The sequence below is a fragment of the Mya arenaria genome, chromosome 3, assembly GCF_026914265.1.
Source record: "Mya arenaria isolate MELC-2E11 chromosome 3, ASM2691426v1".
In the NCBI taxonomy this organism is placed as follows: domain Eukaryota; kingdom Metazoa; phylum Mollusca; class Bivalvia; order Myida; family Myidae; genus Mya; species Mya arenaria.
Genome location: NC_069124.1, coordinates 78430331 through 78454391, shown reverse-complemented (window position 1 = coordinate 78454391; position 24061 = coordinate 78430331). Strand labels below are relative to the sequence as shown.

General features: G+C 36.7%; 1 protein-coding gene across 2 annotated transcripts in view; it reads left to right on the top strand.

Annotated features, from left to right (window-relative positions):
• Positions 1–15542: 15542 nt before the first annotated feature.
• Positions 15543–24061, top strand: part of LOC128227590 (uncharacterized) — a 39466-nt gene continuing 30947 nt past the window's right edge. For both annotated transcript variants that reach the window (XM_052938276.1, XM_052938275.1), the window contains exons 1-6: positions 15543–15584; positions 15681–15717; positions 16164–16246; positions 18434–18569; positions 20154–20207; positions 22606–22689. In XM_052938276.1, the coding sequence (XP_052794236.1) occupies positions 15550–15584; positions 15681–15717; positions 16164–16246; positions 18434–18569; positions 20154–20207; positions 22606–22689 (429 nt within the window). In that variant the 5' untranslated portion in view covers positions 15543–15549. The remainder of the gene's footprint in view (positions 15585–15680; positions 15718–16163; positions 16247–18433; positions 18570–20153; positions 20208–22605; positions 22690–24061) is intronic.

The window sequence follows — 24061 nt, the reverse complement described above, 5'->3', positions numbered from 1 at the left end:
AACATGTATCTCTCTTATTTGAATTATTGAAAGTGAATGCCATTGACGAGAGACATATTTGATTTTAATGTTCGCTCAAATAGAACATACATTTTGGGCAAAAAGTTAAATTCAAACATAAGTGAATAAACGAGTTACTTACAGACGATTTGATCTTAAAAATGTCAGATCTTAAATGGCCGTCTTAATCATTCAGTAATTTTAGAAATTACGCACACTTATCAGTAAACATGTGATTCAAACGAAAATGGTCAGTTTGCCAGCATTATTTGAATCATATTACTATTAGGGAGCATGGAAACAAAGCCCAAAATGATAGTTGTCATGACAGACTGGTTGTCGTCGAGTGTCGTCGACATTTCCCAATGGATCTCATCAGTCCTAAACAAGGCTCACAGTTTCTCATGTTAGCTAACTATTTTGTTTTGTAGCATGTTGCACCGCAGCGCGCACACTGCAATTGGGGAACCAATCGCAAACGTTAGCTGCAAACATATTCAATGAACGCGGGACAGGGGCCGTATTCATAAAATAACTAAGTAGAAACTTGCCTTTTTGTAAGATCGAAAGACGGTCAGGGTGGAATATGGACCTTATTCAGACAAATATAGGTAATTAGGTTAACTGTTAAAAAGCTCTGTTAACACAATACATCATATGTTCTATCTATTTTGAAATATTCCTAAATAACATTCGGATCCCTCACAATGTATTTTGATACTGCTTTTCTTGATTGTTGCGATATAAAATAACTGTTATATCGACAGGGAGTCCAAGTCAGAAAGCAAGATGTACAAGTAAGAAAGCAAACTGTAAACGCGAGAAAGCAAGATGTACATGTCAGAAAGCAATCTGTTCAAGTCAGAAAGCAAGATGTACAAGCCAGAAAGCAAGATGTACAAGTAAAAAAGCAAGATGTACAAGTAAGAAAGCAAGATGTACAAGTAAAAAAGCAATATGTACAAGTAAGAAAGCAAGATGTACATGTCAGAAAGCAAGATGTTCAAGTCAGAAAGCAAGATGTACAAGCCAGAAAGCAAGATGTACAAGCCAGAAAGCAAGATGTACAATTCAGAAAGCAAGATGTACAATTCAGAAAGCAAGATGTTCAAGTCAGAAAGCAAGATGTACAAGCCAGAAAGCAAGATGTACAATTCAGAAAGCAAGATGTACAAGTAAGAAAGCAAGATGTGCAATTCAGAAAGCAAGATGTTCAAGTCAGAAAGCAAGATGTACAAGCCAGAAAGCAAGATGTACATGTCAGAAAGCAAGATGTTCAAGTCAGAAAGCAAGATGTACAAGCCAGAAAGCAAGATGTACAAGCCAGAAAGCAAGATGTACAAGTAAGAAAGCAAGATGTACAAGTAAGAAAGCAAGATGTACAAGTAAAAAAGCAAGATGTACAAGTCAGAAAGCAAGATGTACATGTCAGAAAGCAAGATGTACAAGTCAGAAAGCAAGATGTACAAGTCAGAAAGCAAGATGTACAAGTCAGAAAGCAAGATGTACACTTAAGAAAGCAAGATGTACAAGTCAGAAAGCAAGATGTTCAAGTAAGAAAGCAAGATGTTCAAGTAAGAAACCAAGATGTACAAGTCATAAAGCAAGATGTTCAAGTAAGAAAGCAAGATGTACAAGTAAGAAAGCAAGATGTAGCAAGATGTTCAAGTAAGAAAGCAAGATGTTCAAGTAAGAAAGCAAGATGTACAAGTCATAAAGCAAGATGTTCAAGTAAAAAAGCAAGATGTACAAGTAAGAAAGCAAGATGTACAATTCAGAAAGCAAGATGTTCAAGTAAGAAAGCAAGATGTTCAAGTAAGAAAGCAAGATGTTCAAGTCAGAAAGCAAGATGTTCAAGTAAGAAAGCAAGATGTACAAGTAAGAAAGCAAGATGTTCAAGTAAGAAAGCAAGATGTACAATTCAGAAAGCAATATGTACAATTCAGAAAGCAAGATGTTCAAGTAAGAAAGCAAGATGTACAAGTCAGAAAGCAAGATGTACAAGTCAGAAAGCAAGATGTTCAAGTAAGAAAGCAATATGTACAAGTCAGAAAGCAAGATGTACAATTCAGAAAGCAAGATGTTCAAGTAAGAAAGCAAGATGTTCAAGTAAGAAAGCAAGATGTTCAAGTAAGAAAGCAAGATGTTCAAGTAAGAAAGCAAGATGTTCAAGTAAAAAAGCAAGATGTTCAAGCCAGAAAGCAAGATGTACAAGTCAGAAAGCAAGATGTACAAGTCAGAAAGCAAGATGTTCAAGTAAGAAAGCAAGATGTTCAAGTAAGAAAGCAAGATGTACAATTCAGAAAGCAAGATGTACAATTCAGAAACCAAGATGTACAAGTAAGAAAGCAAGATGTACAATTCAGAAAGCAAGATGTACAAGTAAGAAAGCAAGATGTACAATTCAGAAAGCAAGATGTACAATTCAGAAAGCAAGATGTACAATTCAGAAAGCAAGATGTACAAGTAAGAAAGCAAGATGTTCAAGTAAGAAACCAAGATGAACAAGTAAGAAAGCAAAATGTACAATTCAGAAAGCAAGATGTAAAAGTAAGAAAGCAAGATGTACAAGTAAGAAACCAAGATGTACAAGTAAGAAACCAAGATGAACAAGTAAGAAAGCAAAATGTACAATTCAGAAAGCAAGATGTACAAGTAAGAAAGCAAGATGTACAAGTAAGAAACCAAGAGCAAGATGTACAAGTAAGAAACCAAAATGTACAAGTAAGAAAGCCAATGTACAATTCAGAAACCGAGATGTACAAATCCGTTTTGCTTCAATACCTAGCCATAGTAGTAGCGAAACACCTTTTGCTTTATCTCATTGGTCCAAGTTGCTTTCCTCATAAGGTTTCTATAAGGGGCTTTTCTTTCATAATTCGATATCGTTAAGATACTTCGGTACCTAATACATCCATTTTGTTTTTTTGACAGTGCATATGATGGTGCTGATTACTGTGACTGTGAGTATATCAGCAATCATCGGAAGTGGAGAGCTCTGTACAAGCGTATTGAGCTCATCCCATATATAGCTCGTGAAAAGGCGAGCTATATGCGGTACGTGTGAGCTACTCCTATATAGCTCGTGAATAGGCGAGCTATATGCGGTACGTGTGAGCTACTACTATATAGCTCGTGAATAGGCGAGCTATATGCGGTACGTGAGAGCTACTACTATATAGCTCGTGAATAGGCGAGCTATATGCGGTACGTGTGAGCTACTACTATATAGCTCGTGAATAGGCGAGCTATATGCGGTACGTGTGAGCTACTACTATATAGCTCGTGAATAGGCGAGCTATATGCGGTACGTGTGAGCTACTACTATATAGCTCGTGAAAAGGCGAGCTATATGCGGTACGTGTGAGATACTGGTATTTAGCTCGTGAAAAGGCGAGCTATATGCGGTACGTGTGAGCTACTGGTATTTAGCTCGTGAATAGGCGAGCTATATGCGGTACGTGTGAGCTACTCCTATATAGCTCGTGAATAGGCGAGCTATATGCGGTACGTGTGAGCTACTACTATATAGCTCGTGAATAGGCGAGCTATATGCGGTACGTGTGAGCTACTACTATATAGCTCGTGAATAGGCGAGCTATATGCGGTACGTGTGAGCTACTACTATATAGCTCGTGAAAAGGCGAGCTATATGCGGTACGTGTGAGCTACTACTATATAGCTCGTGAATAGGCGAGCTATATGCGGTACGTGTGAGCTACTACTATATAGCTCGTGAAAAGGCGAGCTATATGCGGTACGTGTGAGCTACTACTATATAGCTCGTGAAAAGCCGAGCTATATGCGGTACGTGTTAGCGACTACTATATAGCTCGTGAAAAGGCGAGCTATATGCGGTACGTGAGAGCTACTACTATATAGCTCGTGAATAGGCGAGCTATATGCGGTACGTGAGAGCTACTACTATATAGCTCGTGAAAAGGCGAGCTATATTCGGTACGTGTGAGCTACTACTATATAGCTCGTGAAAAGGCGAGCTATATGCGGTACGTGTGAGCTTCTACTATATAGCTCGTGAAAAGGCGAGCTATATGCGGTACGTGTGAGCTACTACTATATAGCTCTTGAATAGGCGAGCTATATGCGGTACGTGTGAGCTACTACTATATAGCTCGTGAAAAGGCGAGCCATATGCGGTACGTGTGAGCTACTACTATATAGCTCGTGAATAGGCGAGCTATATGCGGTACGTATGAAATAGGCGAGCTATATGCGGTACGTGTGAGCTACTACTATATAGCTCGTGAATAGGCGAGCTATATGCGGTACGTGTGAGCTACTACTATATAGCTCGTGAAAAGGCGAGCTATATGCGGTACGTGTGAGCTACTACTATATAGCTCGTGAAAAGGCGAGCTATATGCGGTACGTGTGAGCTACTACTATATAGCTCGTGAAAAGGCGAGCTATATGCGGTACGTGTGAGCTACTGGTATTTAGCTCGTGCAAAGGTGAGTTATATGCGGTACATGTGATCTACCAGTTTAAAGCTCGTGAAAAGGTGAACTATATGCGGAGAAAAAGGCATACTCATTCCACATAAAGCTCATGTAAGCCTTACTGTTAGGGTTATTTTGTATTACTATAAAGTAGGGATGCAAACGAATGGCAAAATCGATATTCGAATATTCGGTAATTCTTTCGATCGAATATTCGAATATTCGATAAAAATTGAATCTTTAAAAAGTTATAGTTATCTATTAATTTTAGTTATAAACCACGATACCCTTTTCTTTATCTGTCGAATGTTTCTAGTGTTATCGTAATACAATACAATACATAGCAGCGTGTCGAATATTAATTATTACATCGACATATGAAATACATATCTAGCACATAACAAGCACATAACAAGCACATACAATTCAATGAAATCACTCATCAATAAAATCATCACATATACCATTATCTTGTTTTATATGGCCTTGTTCTTATTCAGAAATATTATCTTATCGACAAGATCACATGACAGTCTGTTTCTAAGTTTGTTAACAATGAGTCCGGCGCAGGAGAAAATTCTTTCTGATGGCACAGACGTCGCAGGTATCCCAAGCAGTTAGCGAGCAACATGTGCAACGCGAGGAAAGCGTCCCTCGTTCTTTTTCCATCATGCAAGTGGAGTGGCCTCCTCGTCGGAAGGTTCGTGCCGGTACCGACGCAGCTCGTCGTTAGCCGTCTTGGTCGTCTTTGGAACCATGAAGCTAAGACGGGGTCGTTTGGAGGGTGTTGACGCACTCTCGTCGGGGTTGGCAACCGAAATGGAACATCGTCCAATCTACTCTCGAGCGCGTCTTCCGTGTAGCGCCGCTGTTCCGTTGACAGGAAGTCCAGGTCTTTGTAGCGGGGGTCCAATAGAGCGGCAAGGACTAGGGTGGATGTGGCGGTGGCATCGTTCGAAGGTCGGAAGCGGCGACGAAGCTCAGCAGCAATAACACCCTTCGCTTCCTTGACGACATGGAAATCAGCCTCGCATGCACGGAGTGTGTTGTCCAAAAGACTTGTCACGATGAGATAAACTTCACTGCATGACACGTTCTTCTCCGTTGACATATACGAAGTCGTCTCAGTCAAATGACTGAGTACGTCACTCAGCTCGGAGACGACGGTCCACTCGCCGTCCTTCAACGACAGGTGCTGGTCGGCCTTCCGGGTAACCCGAGTGTCTAGCATGAGGTCGGACAGGACGCGGCGTTGCTCGTTCAGCCGGGCCAGTATAGCATGCGTGATGTTCCATCGGGTTGTAACATCCTGCACCAGCTCGTGTTTGGGCACCTTTAGAGTAGCTTGGCGCTTGCGCATTTCGGCCGTCAATGTAGTCGAGTGTTTGATGTGCCCGACCAGCTTACGACATCTGGAGACGACCCTGTTGACATCCGGGAGAGCAAATGCCGGCTTGATGGCCAGCTGCAGTGTTTGCCCAAAGCACCCAGAACACAAATCATGTTTAAGACCAGAAACGGTAAACTTTTTCATTGACTGCTGTTTACTGCTTTCACTTTGAGAACTCGGATGCTTAGCCTTCACGTGATTCCAGAGATTAGTCGTCGTGCCCATGTACGACAACCTCACACTGCATAGTTTGCACGTGACAGATTTCTTGTCAACAGAGCGCGTGAAATAAGTCCATACTTCAGATGTGGCTGGCATCTTTTACGTTTTTAATAAATACAAATCTAATATATAATAATAATAATAAGTTTAACTTATAGTGTTTTGCGAACATATATTCTGAAGGAATGAAGTGGTATCTACTTTCAGCGTATAATATCAATCACCGATTTGAGCAATATTGCTCAGCTTAATTGGCAGGCAAACTGACAAGAGGGTGTGAAGGCCGCTTCCTTAAATTCTTAATTGGCATGGTCATTTAAAAGAACTGAAAATTAATTAAACTTGTTTGATGTCACTTCCTAATAGCCAGTTATTTTACAATTATGGACACTGTTTATAGTACCCTACGATCGATCCCTAATTGACACATGACGCACGCTCGATTGTCATCTCGTTAATGCCTCAGGCACAAGATGCGTATTGTTGTAAAAACAAGACAATATAATTTTAAACACAACAACTGCCCTAAAGACTCAAGGTTTATATCATTATTTTTTGAAAATAATAATCGAATATTCGAATACCGATTTTAACATTCGAATACTAAACGTTCGATCGAATATTCGAATATTCGAATATTCGTTTGCATCCCTACTATAAAGGAACCATAACTCTATGACCGTTTGATAAAATTGCTTGATTAGATAACAAATGCTGAAGGACAGTCAAAATATATAAATGTTAATTCATGTTTGAGTCGTGCACATTATCGACACCATAACTCTGTGACCCACTGTTCCCTAATTGTCTCCCTTCAACTAAAATATGTTTTAACAATATTTTCTTTGCATTGGAAAGATATGTTTAATATGGAAGTGATTGAAAATTGAAACAGATGACACTGTTTCTGTGTATATAAATAAGAATCATATCACTGTGACCCATTTTACCAAATCGCCTCACTTCATATAATAGAATACATCATTTAAATCTGCGATAGAAATGAGTGAACACTGAAAGATTGTGAAATGGTTTAAGGGACTTGTGTACAGTTAGAACAAAAATATAATTTTATTGTCAATTAAACAGGCCTCCCTTGACAACAAGTTTGTTATATAAAAAATAATCAAATGACTAATACTGAATCTGTTTGATGGCAATATGTGTTTGTTACCATGTGTATAACCGTGTGATACATACGACCAAAATAACCTCCCTTGTACCAATAATGATTTAGTAAACTACATTTATGTTATATCATATATTTGTCAAATTAATGTAATAACTTCTTTGCCAAAATAAAACATTAATTTCAGTTCTAAGTCATAATAGTGATATATGTATTAAATCGGTTAAGTGATAAATAATATATGATGAACGACACACGGGAGAGGGTCAACAGTATTGGCTTAGTATACATAGGGTTGGTTTCTGTGTTTCTGTATAAGTGAAATTGACTTTTACAACCAACATTAAGATGCAGTACATGTTCGGAGTTAAAAAATCTTGCATATTCAGTCAATTTGTCTTTTAGAAATGTTTTCCTTTTATGCACACACGATATTTAAAACCTCTTCCAACCATTTTAACGAACATTCCGAAAGTGTCGTCTTTAAAAGACAAGCCCAGCATCCGTGTTGCTTCATTTGAGCCTGCTTGTGATACCTGATAGTGTTTAAGAAGTAATTGAATCCTGGCAGGCAATATGTTCGCGGGTCTAGCTCCCTGAGTCCAATGTCCCAGCCAGTACCCTGAACCCACTCCCCCGCGGAGTCTGCCATGGTCCGACAGCGGGCAGGCGAAAGTCAAAGAGACCACGAACAGACCCGCATATGATGAGTCAAAATATCTCTTGTCTTTATGGCTACCTTAAGGGTTAAGACAGGTTTAGGATTGTCTGTGTCTCATAATGCGCGAGTTTGACACCATCAGCGAAGATGATTGAAAATAAACAGCTATCGTTTACACAGAATGAAACTTAAGATATTAGTAAGCTGCTGGACAGATATTAGACCTCGACAGGACAAGTCAAATGTTGCCGGAGATAAAAGAACAAACCAATTAAATGTGTTGACTCTTTGTTGAAATCAGAAGCTGTTTTGACAGGCATGGATTCGGTTTATTTTTCAGCAATAAATATTTAAATTGTACAATAATATACAATTGGTACACTTGTATCATCTTTGTATCAGATAACAAAAATACAACAGCAATGTAATATAAGAAATGAAAATAAACGAGCAAAATAGAAAATATTAATGTTACAATTTCAGTGATTTTACACAATAACATAGAAAATACATATGATCATTTGATATTTTTGGTAGAAGAATAACAAACAGTTAATGTTGTTTTACTTGCATTCAAGATCTTCTTGACGTCTTCAATAACGCTTCACAAGCTAACATGATCGAGTTGATAAAATAACTATTTTCGGCGATTCCGGGCCATTAAGCTAACATGAGCTAATATTTGACAATGGAGGAAGCAGTGTCACTGCAGCATTTCTTACACCGTGACGCCGGGACAATACCGACAACAGCCAATATCTTCCGCCGTCAGCTCATCGACAACAGGCCCTTCTCGCGCGGACAAAAGGGGCCGGACCGCAGCCTCGCAATCCCAGCTCGTGAGCCACTTTGTCTCCTGGTGGCAATAAACGCCGTCGGAGCAGAAAACATAACATGGTTTCGGACTCAATTACATTGTGCTGAAAACATAAAGCCGGGATCATTTGTTGCAGGCAATTCACGGACACTGGCGTCGTCAAGGAGTAGCCCATTCATCCGTGAAGAACTGAGATGTAAATATCACCATGTAAATCGCGTGGGCTTTGTCCATCTAAAACGAAGCCATGTATGTTAAACAAATATATGCTAGAAAATGATGTTCTTATGTATGAAAATCTATGTAAATAGTAGTAAAATATAGTTGCAGTAACATCATTAACAGCAGCAGAAGTAATTGCATCATCATCATCATCATCACCATCATCATCATCATCATCATCATCATCATCATCATCATCACCATCATCATCATCATCATCATCATCAGCATCATCATCAGCAGCAGCAGCAGCCGCAGCAGCAACAACAGCAACAGCAGTAACATCATCAGCAGCAGCACCTACATCGCCACCACTAATAACAACAACCATCATCATCATCATCATCATCATCATCATTATCACTATTATTATTATTATTATTATTATTATTATTATTATTATTATTATTATTATTATTAATAATATTGTGTTAATATGCATTTTTCTTAGAAACTGCATGGTTTTTCCTTTCGTTTAACATTTTCAATTACAGAGTTACAATTCTTTAATTATTTTATTTTCTTTTCTTACCCGAAACATGAATTATTATAATACTACCATATTTGATTAGCTCCGGTCAAAGAAGAGAAAATAATAGTTTCGGTTGTAAGGCACGCATATGGAACATATCGGATTATTTCGTCTAATTTCAAAAATACAATTTCCATACTAGTTTGAGCTTAATGAAAACGCTGTTTTATGTAAATATTTAAAAAAAAATGATGTTGATACAATTTCTAAAACACACAGGTGCGAAATGGGTGTTTTATAAACTATATAAACCTAATTTAAATGATAAATCACCATAATTCATTAAAAATTCATATAGCGCGACGTCAAAATAGATCGCAAGACACCCGTTTTCTATAGGCAGGTTTTTGTTTGCATTCAGTGGTATGTAAGGGGGCATTGTATCTTTTCACCGGTAATCCGAAATCAGTATGCGTACACCAAGGTGGTGATCTGCCGCATGTGTTTTTGCCTTTTTAATGCAAACATGGCTTAAGTTGTGTCAAAAAATGATGATTTCACGCAGCTAATACCTATACATAACAAATAATGTCAAACTGTGTTCTATTTACAGTGTCGTTTTGAAAATTTCATATTTATTTTACGCGTATTATTACCAAAAACGTTCAGTGATTAGTTTTGTAAATAAATTAATTTTCGCGAGCCAAATTTGAAGCGAAAAGTAATGTCATATTTCAATAAACCCGAAGAGTAAAGTTCAATTTGAATGTTTGAAATATGAAGATTTTGGATAATGAAATTAAATCAGCATGTCTTTTAAAGGCAAATTTAAGATAGTCAGTTTCCGGTTATGAAGTCGAACTCGTGACTTCCCATTCAGTGTGTGTGGAGCATATGTGCAGAATGCGCTTGTGCTGTAAACATCTTTAGAGAGTGCAGGCGATGTGGGCGCATTCTGGTTCCGATAAGAAGTCGTGACAGTCGCTCTTCCATCCTCGTTATGTATCCAGTTATATATTTTAATAATCATCACCAGTTATCCATCATATTGGATTAGAAAATAATTGTTCATTCTAATTTCCTGTCAAATCATTCAATGGTGCGTAATTTTCAAATAAAACACCGTCTTTTCATCAAACAGTCGTGCATTTGGGTTCCACAAATCATTTAATGCCTCCGAATAATCAATATTTGCTTTCACGATGCCAATAAACACGGTTCTAATGACATCCGGGAAAATCTTGAAAATAGACGTTTGAAAGTAATGCAAATATTAGAAAGTCAAACCTAAACAAGCGTGTCACTAACAAGGATCATTTGACTGGTTGGGAAATAGAGACGCAACATTCTAAGTCACGCAGCCGCTCGGATACGGTGACAACCGGAAGCGGCGGCCCCGGATATACCAGTAACTTCCATTAAGGCAATCAATCTCTTCCGGAACACTAGAAACTTTGCCAAGCAAAGACAATTTAGAGTGGTTTGAAAAGGGAGCCTGTTTTACAATCAAGATGGAAGGGCAAGCTAATTCCTGCCCACATATAAGCCACGTAAGATACAACGTAAGATAAAACGTAAGATGACGCGTAAGGTGACGCGTAAGGTGCAACGTTAACGTCTGAGTTCGACTTGGGCACTGTCAAAGCTATGCCAAACATCGCTAATTAACACATGTTTTATAATTTAGAACTTTAATATCCATGGCCTTTGTTTTCACGTTACTTTCCTGTAGAAATACTCACTCGGTCTCAGACTGCATCTGTAAGTCTTTCATCTGCAATAATCGCAGTAAAATTGGTCTTCCGTTAAACAATTATTTGATATTTCCATATGATTATAGTTAGCGATCTGTCATAATTATTTGACAATTTAACCACATCGACCTTTAGTTGGTAGCGGTTGTATGCATATTGTTATTTTAAAAAGGGCGTCTCTTATATTAAAAAGCCGCTTACTGACCTAATTAATTGTAATGTCGCAGGCATAATTTTAATGTCGCAAGCACGTCAATATGAATTTCAAATAGCTTTTTTTTGTTGAAGTCTTCTTGCATACACTACCCGTCTCCCCTACCAGACACAACCATCCCAACCCACCCGAACCAATCCCCGCCGTAAACTGTGTAGTGGGGGTCAACTTGTGCAAGCGCTCCCTAATGTATTGCTTACAATGATTACTGATTAAAATGTCAAGGACTTAAGTTAAAATGTTGAAAACGGTGATTGATTTCATAAAACTATATATTCATTACGTAATTACAACGTGCATATATGAGAAAAATGCATATTTAAATTACAATATGTGTATCTGTCAAAACAGAGGCTGAGCAGCTTGAATACCGAACATAATTTCTTAAATAATTTCTTGCAGATATATATTACTCGGACAGTCCAGCTAGGTAAAGGGCCGCAAATCAGTCTTGTGAAATTCAAAGGTAACAGTAAATTTATCGCGCATTGCCATGCATCATATACATTAATTATAATACCGTGATACGATTTTATTTTAAACAATGTCCAGATATCCAATTAAATAATTTGGTAGTCATTCCGTCATATTCGTTGCATGTAGTACAAAAGTTTCAGTGTCCCAGTTGTCGCTTACAAATGGCAGAGCCTACTCATGCTACTTACGTTTGAAATGTGAACAAAATACTTGTTTCGATGATAAACATCAATAATTCAAATTATAGCTGAAAATGTTTTTTAAATGTGAAAAAAATGCTGTACTTTACGGAAAAGCATAAATTCTGCTGTTAGAAATTGAAGTATTTAAGGCTTTGATTTACAAAAGTCTGTTGCTATTTTATAAGAGGTATTTAAAATAACTCATTTTCAGCGTGGTACAACAACAAATCGTAACCAAGTATACAATATTTGAGTCCTTTCTAAACAAAGGGCAAGATTGGATATGTGTTATAGTTGAACTGCAATAGAGATTGATATATGTCTTTGTTTCCTCCTTTAAAGCTGCACTCTCACAGATTGAACGTTTTGACAACTCTTTTATTTTTTGTCTTGGAACGAGCCATTTTTTTTTGCGAAAATCCATGTAATCCAGTTATATAAGACTGCTGACAACAAATTAGACCGTAGATTTTTATATTTAAGTTCAAAAATTGATGTTTTATGCATTTTTCTTAAGCCATAAAACATTAATTTTCGAACGGAAATATGAAAATCTACGATCTGATTTTTTGTCAAAAGGCTACTTTTTGGCAGAATAATATTATCACTTATGAAAAAAAAATCTTGACACTTTATTGAATTCACATTTATTTATAATAAATAGTTTATTGTTTACATGAATTGTGTCAAATTACGTTTATGACATTCTTGCAACAACTTGTAATGGATACTAACAAATGTGTAAATATTGAAAATATATTGATTGAATGTGGTTTACTGAATGTATCTACATTTTTACAGGATGAAATTATTGTAATTTATAATCATCATATAAAACTGAGTTGTGTTTGTCGAAGAAATGTTGAATACATGTATGATAAGATAAGATAAATTTTATTCCAATCATGGGTCATGTTATATGACATATAAATCACAGATTACATAATGTAGAAAATAAATTGAAACAGTAAGGCAACATATTCATGTATATTATGTTGAATTACATGAGAAAAGTATAATAGTGATGGTGTAATTGTATGTTTTGTATGTTGCTTAATATGTAAATTAGTATATGTGTTGTTGTAATACTTTTTGTGTAAAGGCCATGCTGGAAATAAGTAGTATGTATGTAATGATTGTACTCTTAGTATGAAACCTTCGTTAAATAAAGTTGTTATTATTAGTAGTAGTAGTAGTAGTAGTAGTAGTAGTAGTAGTAGTAGTATTAGTATTATTTCACGAAGCTTCATGGCGTTCTAACGCGTTCCTACGGAGTTTTAGTTAGCGATTGGCTGCGCTCTCATGGCGCTCTCACGGCGCTTCCACTGCGTGCATCGAGTTGTACTATTATGTTAGGTTGGTTGATTCATGTACATTCAAATACAAGCACCGATTGACGCAGTAGAAGCGCATTGGTAGCGCAATGATCGCCGTGTCGGCTCCGTAAAATCGTTGTAAGAGCACAGAGAGAAAAATAAAACTCCTTGTAAGCACCGTAGACGCGCCGTATAAGCGCGGTGTATACGGAATGTCAGCTTAGAGAACGCACTACAATCGCCGTGATTGCGCCATAGATAACCATTGCGTTTGCACTACGACCTCTCTGCGCACTCGCGGCGATCCTGTGTCGTTGTATGAGACCTTACTGCGCTGCTATGGCGACATCACGTACGGCGACTCAGTCGAGTACACTGGTGATGCCGTGGCGATGCTTGCGATTCCACTGCGAGTAGATCGGAGATCTGGATTTTTCTACCGGCGTACCTCAAGGAACTGTTTTAGGACCATCTGTGTTCTTATGCGATATAAATGACATTCCACTCAGTGTTAATTCAAGTGTAAGACGGTTAGATCGGTGTATCAAAACCACTCAAGACCAATTTCAGTTACAAGAAGACCTGAATCACTAGAAATCTAGGCAAATAAAAGGAGCATGCAATTTAATGCAAACTTCAAATAATATATTTAGCATTAGAAACATGAATAACTTTTTCTACAAACAACATATTACATTATATTACTGAAACACGCTGAATCTTACCCATGTCTTGAACTATTAATCTCAAATACCAATCATGGTAGGTCCGTGTCGCTGTTACGTATTTTCGTAATTTATTTTTGTAACGTATTCCCTAGCGTTTTTGAAATAGAGTTTTCCTCTGTCTTCCCGGCCCTTTACTTAGATACCAACGATTCGAAAAAGATTTATATTATTTGAGTCGTTCAATTAGAAAATAATTGACAGTTTAATTTTCCATGAACATTCTAACTGTCTTTCTAAAGTAACAACAAAACGCCACACACTTCAAACTCTTAAGCGAATACGGAATCACAAAACTGAAGCGTTTCTTATTTCAACATCTATTTCTAGTGTCACTTGAAAATAAAAACCTACGTTGTAGAAAGTAAGGGCTGTTCCTACCATTATAAAGGCAAAGGAACATTCAACGTAACTACTGAAGCGATATACTGAAAGGTTTCTGGTCTGGACCTTTTGTTTTGGCGTTGTAGGTATTTGTCTAGAGATAAAGCAGGCGTTCAGGTTAGGGAAGTACCTACCATTATGAGAGGCAAGGGAGCAGTTACTTTGTTCGGCGCTGTATGTTTTTGTCTTGATATAAAGCAGGCGTTCAGGTTAGGGAAGTTCCGGTCATTATAGAGGCAAGGGAACAATAGGCACTGTAACTATTGAAGTTGTATACTGAAAACCTCGGACGTCTTGTCTGGACCTTATCACGGTTTGGCGCCGCGTAGGTTTTTGCCGTATCTGCATCTCAGTGAAATAAGTTACAACAATTGGTGGTAGCGTTGGAATCTAAAATATGGAACTAAACTCTATTCAAGACCGTCGAGACTATAACCGCCTCATTATGTTCTTTAAGATCTGCATGAACTGGTGCCGGCCATGGGTCAAGATGTTTACCTGACAAAAAATCCAGAAACTGTGCAAGTTAAAATGTATGCAGAAAAAATTAAAAAAAACTGTGACTAATTCAATTTGCTTTTGCTCGCACAAATCGATCAAAACTTTTTTTTAAAAAAACAACTGTCTTGTGGATTCACCTGGAAGAAGAAAAAGGTCGCGAACAGACACTAGAGGGTTTACCGTGGTGCAGCAGATACAGCTAGAGTACTGACTTTAACAAATTTGCATTCTATCCTCACTCGGTTGTACTTTGGAACAGTTTACCAAATCATATTGTCACTATCCCCTACCCCGACCCATTCAAGGTGGCTGTGGCAACCATTAAGCATTAGATAATCGATCAATGTTTTTATCTGTTTACAAGTTCACCACTCGATTTTTATCATGTTACCTAAATGCGTTTCCTTTTATACCCTTGTTCTCACTATTCTGAAGATTATTTGCTTCTTCAGTGTTTTATTTCTTCACTAACAAGCCAGCGCGCACCGTTCATGTCAGTAACATGAGGAAGAGGAGTTGACATTAAACAGAGATAGATAGAGTAAAAGCGGTACGGATGTGTACGGGAAAGAGTCGAGACCCACGCGCCGGTAAGTCCCACAATCCTTCATTTACAAACAAAAATGGCGGCGAAACTGCAGATCGGCGATCTTGTTTGGTAATTTCTAACATTTTACAGGAGCAATGTTGTATTAATGCAAAAGTTTTAATTGTGCGTGTTTGTGAAATTCGTTAAATTGTGTTTATATTTCAGGGCCAAGATGAAAAGTTTCCCGGCTTGGCCTGGAAAGGTAAAAATTTGAAACAACAATAAGTCAACATTAAAATTTGAAACAAGGGAAACCACTGACTGTCAATTCAGAAATGACTAGTGCTTTTTACGGCAATATTTTATTCGGTATGACGTTATATGGGCTAAACTAATTACTGTTGGAAGTGTGCAAACCCACACATTAAGCAGGAATACTAGCACGGCTGCCTAGGCAGCTATTTCAAATCCGTGCACACTCAAGTCTTTTAACCAATGAATTCTTAAAGGCTGATTCAAGCATTCCTATCTTATACTCTTAAGAATTATAACATATACGGTTGGATAATGTGCCTGTGGTCAGTATGATCAATAACACTGATCTGAAAACAAATTTGATGCTGAAAGTTGCTCCCTTAATTATAGATTTTTATTTATTTGTTAATTGATTAATGAACATGCATATTAAGGTTTTTGTTTATTCTTCAGATTGTTGAAAGTAACCCAGACATAAAGAAGCCAAAGAATGTAAAAAACCAGCACTTTATATTCTTCTTTGGATCAGAGAATTTGTAAGTATTCCGCAAAATATGAACAACTTTATCTATTAGAGGATAGTTTAAAACAGATTGATAATAAATAATCATAACATTTAGTTAATCTTATGCACCAGTCTATTGTAACCACCACCACCATCCCCACCCCCCCGCCACACAGGTCTGGGGGTATACCAAGGATAGCCGGGTAATTGGGCCGTGTTTTTACCTTTCAGGTGGCACCACAGTGCCGGGTGAATGCGGTGGTTTTGTCTTCGCTTTAAATATACCTAGGGTCCCTGGGGTGCGGGGGTATTTGGCAGGAATTTTCCAATCTGTTTGTCCATGCAGGGCGGGATTTTAGCTGGGGTTGGCTGGTCTGAAAGTCAAAGTCCCCGCTATTCCCCGGACCATGCGGAGCCGTGATAACAATTGACTGGTGCATTATTAAGACGTTAAGTGGTCTGTGTTTTAGCAGAACTGGGCTTTCCCCAGGCTGTTTAAGGGCCCTGATATTGGGGTGTCTTTTTTTTTTCAAAATGTGTATTGTCATAGCCCTTTGAAATAGATAAGGTCAAGCTCTATTGATAAATTTCTTATAGCGAGAAACATGGTTGCTATAATCATTTTCCAGGAGCGCTTACATTTTCTTGACCAATTAGCACATGCTAAACATGGGTATTATTTAATAGTCAATGACAGGGTGTTGTTTTAGTAGGTTAATGTCTCTCTTTATGACTAATGCTGATCAGTCATTTGTTTTAAGTCAATGTTTTTGATGCAGGGAAATTATTTCGGATGATTTCCTCAATATATACTATTAATACATAGAAACATATGGTTGACCAGTGAAGGCCCTCGTACAGACGGCAGTGTTTTTGAAAATTTGTTACCAACTTGCTTTTCAGCCAGTTGTCTACAAATAACTTGCATTTGTCACAGAAAATAATAAAGTTTCAGAAAATGTACAACTTCAATACACTTTTATCAACGAAATCATGTGAAAAGGGACATCTTTAGCCCGAACTCAAAGAAGCTCTAGGTAGGCAATTCATAATCACCATCGGAATCTGTGTTTTCAACATAAATTCGCTCGTTCATCAAATAAAACTAATGAGAGAGCATGCAAACTGAAGCAAGATATAAAGCTTATGGTTGCATCCTACTCCATGGTTGAAATATATATTATTTTCTGATATCGGTATATGAGTATACAAATTTAAGACAGTTGAGGTTGAAAAACAAATATGACCTCGTGATTTGATTATATTTTTTGCATGTGTTAACTTTTGTTTTATTTCTTGCCTTGTCAATTGTTTTATTTGAGGAAATGAGTGAAATTTTGCTAAAAACAACGATTCGGATGGTGATTATGAATTGTCCCACTAGTAATTACCTAGTCTAAAATAATAAATGTGACCTAGTGTGGGGATTTTTTACATATCTTACTTGTTATTAGTGTTGGGAATCGGTTGCAATTTTACTATCGATGATCGGCTCCACTCAAGTAACCGATTATCGATAGTACAATCGGTTTTTAAAATACTAGATAGTACCCGAGTTGTAGTTTTATTCATGTTCAGTATTAAACTCTTAATCATTATATGCATATACCTTATGTCTATGATTGAAGTTATTAAGTGTTGTTGTATAAAAAATAGTTCATTTACTTGCTCATTGTGGCTTTCATCAGCCATTTTGTTAAAGATAACATCTGAACACTTACTTTTTTTTTTTTTTTTTTTTTTTCTCGATAATCGATTATAACCAAATACTATCGATTGTCGCTGATTTCAGGCCCAACCAATCGATTTTCGATTATAATCGATCATCGGAACATCACTACTTGTTATAGTTATTGATTTATTTTTCATTCAATATTTTATGCCTTTTCATAATTAAATAAACATGATCATGATGAATTGTCTAAGAAATCTCCTTTTAGAGTGCACCAAAATGTGCCATTTGGCAGCGGAAAAGAGATAAAAACATAAGGAAGGGGGTAAATCACCTTCTAGACTTATTCTTTCCAAAAGTTGCCCCTGATTTTTTTTCTGGGAAAGGCTCTGCAGACATAAACTGTGTCTTCTAAGCTATTCAAACTTGTTGGAAGTCAAGTTTGGGTGAAAACAATTTTAGTCATAAGTTAATGTCATGTTGTAGCTTATTGATTACAAAAGTTGGATCACAAATTCGACAAATAACTGTGTTTTTATTCTTTAGTGCCTGGATTCCATTCGAGACTGTGTACCCTTACATTGGAAACAAGGAGAAGTTTTTGCTGACTACAAGAATACCTCGCGGGTTCAAGGAGGCAATTGATGCGATAGAAGATGCCATTAAAAATATGCCAGAGGAGGTATATTAAAGCTATGTAGAAGGAAAAAAAAACACATTGTACTTAAAGTGATCATTTTGCCAATGCTTTAAAATATTTAGCTCTAAATCAACACATGTCAGATCAGTACGAGATAAGATATTTTTGTGAGAGCAAATGATAGTTAAGAACTGCACTTTATTTAGTTTTCATGTCATATTTAGTCAACTGGATGCATGTATAACACAGTATTTATCCCCAGCTATTTTATGATTTACTGTTAGATCTAATAATGAAAATGAAATTAAAACATAATATATTGTCATGTATGTGCATTTAATGTCAATATGACCTTTAGTCAAATTCACATTTAAAGACTTAAACTAACATAATAGTCAGACATAAGAGAATTGTTTGGCAAAACTAACATGGTAGTCAGGCGTTATAGAATTGTTTGGCATTGCATCATACATGTACATGTTTATATGTGTTTTTGACTGATAATTCTGAATTGCTTGTCATCATATGTTTTGAACCTAACTTATGATTTCAGTTTGTTGCCAGTTATATTAACAGAATTACATGTTGATCAGCTGGAGTATAGATGTATAGGTTTCTTGATTTTTATATGGAAGTACATGCACAAACTGACCAGTTACTAATGCTTTAAGAAAAATGAGTTTTTCTACATGACAGAGCAATTTTTGAGCGTTAATTTTAAAACCTGCAAGTTGATCGCTTGTCAGTTGTCCTATATCACTGGTTTCCAGACATTTACACAAAAAAAATTCTGATTCTAATACTTAAAATTAAAAAGTTGTCAAAACAGTGCAAGTGCAGCTTTAAAACTTCAACAGTACTCCTCGGACATTTGCATAAAAAAAAGTAGAAAGAACCTTGAAATGAATGTTAATGGTTTGTTGAAACAATTTCAATATTGGACTAACCCCCTTTTCTCTGCTTTGTGCATGAATCCCTCATACTCGAACAGACCCCTGTCTATTTTTCAGGATGGCCAATTGTTGACTGTAAGATCCCTTTTGAAGCATATGTTACATTTGTTTGTTTTATTCCATACAGAACTGTCTGTCAGTAACTGCCCATTAACCCTTCATAGTTTATGTTGCTCATGGAATAGTCAACTAGTTATTAGATCTCTGCTTTTCAAAGAAAAGAGTCAAGGTATCTGCAGCTTCATGGTCAAGATATTCCAATACAACTTTGTACACATGTTGCCAGAGTCTGTGAGATACTACACCCAATGTCCTTGCCCATAACTCAGTCATAACAGCTGTCAATTAATGGCCTTTGTTTGAATAAGAAAATAAAACCAACAAGTACATGCATTGATTCCCTCTGACAACAGCCCTCTTGTTATATTGAATTTTTTTAAATATGCATGAAGTTTATTTTACTGTTCAACCTAACCGCAAGTGAAATAAACTTATCCGGAAAAAAGCTTTGGTCATGTTGTTTTAGGATCGAGTTAAAGCCGAAGAATTACCATCAATAGATGAAGAACTGGCCCAGATATTCTCAGACACAGCAGATTCCGAGGTTTCCTTTAAGGTATGGGTAAGGTGTTGCTGTTGCTTGTTGATAACAAGTGTTTTGTTTATACTGTAGGCTATGGCCGACTACCAGCAGAGAATGTCTAGGCCCGACCCCGTGCCTGAGGAAGTACGTATTTGTCATTGTCAATATATTGTACATTGTATCTCACGCCTTCTGCTGCAATGTCTCTTGTACCATTCTCCAGCACTATGATTCTATACGGATGCACATCAAAGTTTTCTGTTCTTACACTTACAACATAAACAACCAATCTGAAAAGCAAACAGGCATCCTGGTACCTTTTCTCCTGAATTCCATATGTTTATTATAGCTCTTCCTTGATCTCATAAACATTTCATTTAAATAGGATCTCAGTATTTAATAATTCCTAATGTAATTTTCAGCAAGAAGCATTCTGATTTTGAATGAATATATTGTTATAGCTTTAAATTAAGAAACAAAATATATTTGTTTGTTTTTTTACAGAAAATCATTTTTTGTGATCATGATTGATACTACAGCTTTCACTTATATATATTGGCTATAGGTGTTGGGCTGTTGTTTATTGTGTTTGAATATTTACAAATCTCTTTTTAGCTCTACTGGCCAAAGGCCAGAAGAGCTTATGTGATGGTAATGTGTACGTAGTATGTTCGTCCGTGCGTTGTGCGTCCGTGCATCTGTAAACAATTGCTTGTGAACACGATACAGTCTTCAGTTTTGATTGTATCTCGATGAAACTTGTACAGTATCTAGATATCCATTAGAGCTCGGTTCCTTTCAAAAACCAGCCAGATCCGCCCATGCATGCCTAGATTATGGCCCTTGATAGTATAAAAAAAGCTATTGTGTAATCAATTGGTTGTGAACACGATACAGTCTTCAGTTTTGATTGTATCTCGCTGAAACTTGTACAGTATCTAGATATCCATTAGAACTCGGTTCCTTTTGAAAACCAGCCAGATTTGCCCATGCATGCATGCCTGGATAATGGGTCTTGAAAGTATAAAAAATGCTATTTTAAGCTAAGTCTATTTTAAGCCAAGACTACATCACCGAAGTCTATTTTTAGCCAAGTGTACATGTAAATTCGCAATTGCTTGTGAAGGTTCCTAGAGACTTATTTAAGAAATATTTTCAAAATCTTCTTGTTTCAAACCACAAGGCCCATACCTTTGATATTTGTTGTGGAGCATCATATGATGCAATTGAAAACATTTGAAATAATGCCCCTTGGGCAAAACCTGGCCCCACCCCTTTTGACTTACTTATTAATTTTTAAAGCTACAGTAATGAAATTTTGACCATGTGAACGGTTTTGCAAACAAGCATTAATGTTGTTCTCGGATGTCCTTGACTTTGACCTTTGACCGACTTTTTATTTTTAAGGCTACAGAAATGAAATTTTGACGATGAGTACAGTATTAAAAGCAAATATTTCTTACCCTCAGAATACCTTTACTTGGCAAATATTAAAATAGTTCATGCAACTAATCTGCTTACAACACTTCCTGTCCTCAGATGTTGAACGTGCAGCGTTTTCAGCTAACCCAAACACCAAAAGTGAACTATGTATTTGTTGCCTATTACTCAAACGTACATGCTCTGGATTGAAAATGACCACAAGAGCCATGCCAGTAGAGCATAGGCCCTTTTGGGCCTCTTGTTTAAATCTTTTGGTGGTGTTGATTTTTATTGTACCAGGCCTTTTTCTGCCCCTTTAAGCTGAACTCCTAAGAATAAGAGATCTATATTACTTGCATTGGTGTCAAGGTAAAGTTTGAGAGCATTTTTTAAAAACTTTTTTACATCATAAATGCTTTTATTTCTAAGACGAGGCAGCGTAAAGTCCAGTGCACTGTTCTACGACAGCTCTTGTTCAAAGGAAGTTATTTGGCTATGTTCTCAATGCCCTAAAGTATAGATTTTTATTTAGATTTATTTTTTGGCAAATTTCTCAATGCATCTTTGACAAAAATATTGGAGCATTTTGGCCAAAAATATCCAAATAAGACTTTCTCACACAGGCATTGAACAAATCATTGAAATGCTACAAAATTCTTTTTCTCAGTTTCTAGTTTATGCATGAACATTTTTCCAATTTTAATGGTATGGGTCATCTGCCCTGGAAAAAGCCCAGATTACCATGTTGCTGATGTAAATCTGAATGGCTATGCATGCTTTAGTCCCTATTAAAGCTTTTATTGGGTAAAGGCTAATAAGAATATACCGAAGATTTTAATGTCTGTATCTTATTGTATTCTCATATTTATCATGCTTACTTTCATAACTTAATATTGTAAACTTATTGTAATTTTTGTCGTGGAGGGGAGGGAACCAGTATGTTTTTGGACAAATGTTTTATTGTTGTAAAATGATGAACAAATGAGTCTGTCATAACTTAACTATCCTGGAGCTAAAATGTTATGTTCCCTAGAGTTCTATGGTTAATGTTGTCAAAAAAGTGCTTTCGAAATATGATTATAAGAATATGCCTTACCAGCTGTTGGATATTATATTGCAGCTGAACAACAGTGTTGAAAGTGCTGACTCAGACAGTCCCGACAAACCAAAGAGAAAGAAACGTTCTAGAGAGTCTGACAGAGGGGTAACTATCAATGTAAAGAGTTCAACATAATTATGCCATGCAGGGTTCAATGTTGCATATGAAAATATACAACAAGTCCATGTATGACTTAATTGATGTTAATTCTAAATATTAACTTGTTCTTTATTGATTTAGTTTTTAACTTAACTTTTTTTTTTATTGAAATAAACTTATATAAGCAAATGAATTAAAATAGGTTATGGGCCAATTGGCTAGAACTTAATGTTACATCATTATTAACAACCTATTTGTTAACTTTAAAAGGTGAAAGATTTCTTTATGTGCACTGATTTTTCAATAAAATAAGTAGAGCTGAAATAGTTGTCTCTTAATATTTTAGAAGTATTGTAGATCACAGGTGTATTCATGAAACTTCCAGGCCTCAATTTCTCGAAACTTCTTAAGTCCCTTATAACAGGATTAAGCTAAACTCACTATTTTTGGTTTTCAATAATTTGGATAATATTTACTTCTTTAAGAGTTTTTATACCCCCCAAAACAAAGTTTGGGGGGGGGGGTATACTGGAATCGGGTTGTCCGTCTGTCCGTCTGTCTGTCTGTCTGTCCGTCTGTCCGTCCGTTTTTTTTTTGTCCGGGATTCATCTTTGTCGTTATTGAACAAATCTTTTTCAAACTTTCAAAAATTAATGACCATGATGTAAACCTGTGCCTCCGTGGATTTGGTCAGAGTCTCATGATCCTGAGTGGAGTTGTGGCCCCTTAATGAGTTAGATTGGGCAAAATTAGCTTTGTCCAGGATTCTTCTTTGAAGCTATTGAGCAAATCTTTTTCAAACTTTCAAATATTAATGGCCATGATGTAAACCTTTGCCTCCATGAATTTGGTGGGAGTCACATGATCCTGAGTGTAGTTGTGGCCCCTTAATGAGTTAAATTGGGTAAAATTAGTTTTGTTCGTCCTACTCCTTCGTCATTTTTGAATGAATCTTTTTCAAACTTTTAGCCATGGTGAGAACATTTGCCCCTGTGATTGTGGTTGGAATCACATGATCATGTCTCCAATTATGGCCCCTGAACAAGTTAAAATAGGCAAAAATTATACAGCTTTGTCTAGCCTAATCCTTGGTCATTTTTTCTCATTTTTTCTATAAATCTTTTTCAAACTTTCAGATGTCAATGACCATGATATGAACTGTTGAATATGTGATCCTGATTCAGTAATAGGTATTCTAAATAAACTAAATAAATGTATTGCCTTGTGCTTTCTAATGATACCATAACTAAGGCCAGGGCAAACAACCTAGACAGGGAAGGGTTGGGGGGTATTCGTTAGCCTTTGGCTTACAGTTCTAGTTATACTTTAGATGGGAATTATCTATATGTTAGTTATATTAAACCATTTTTCATTTATC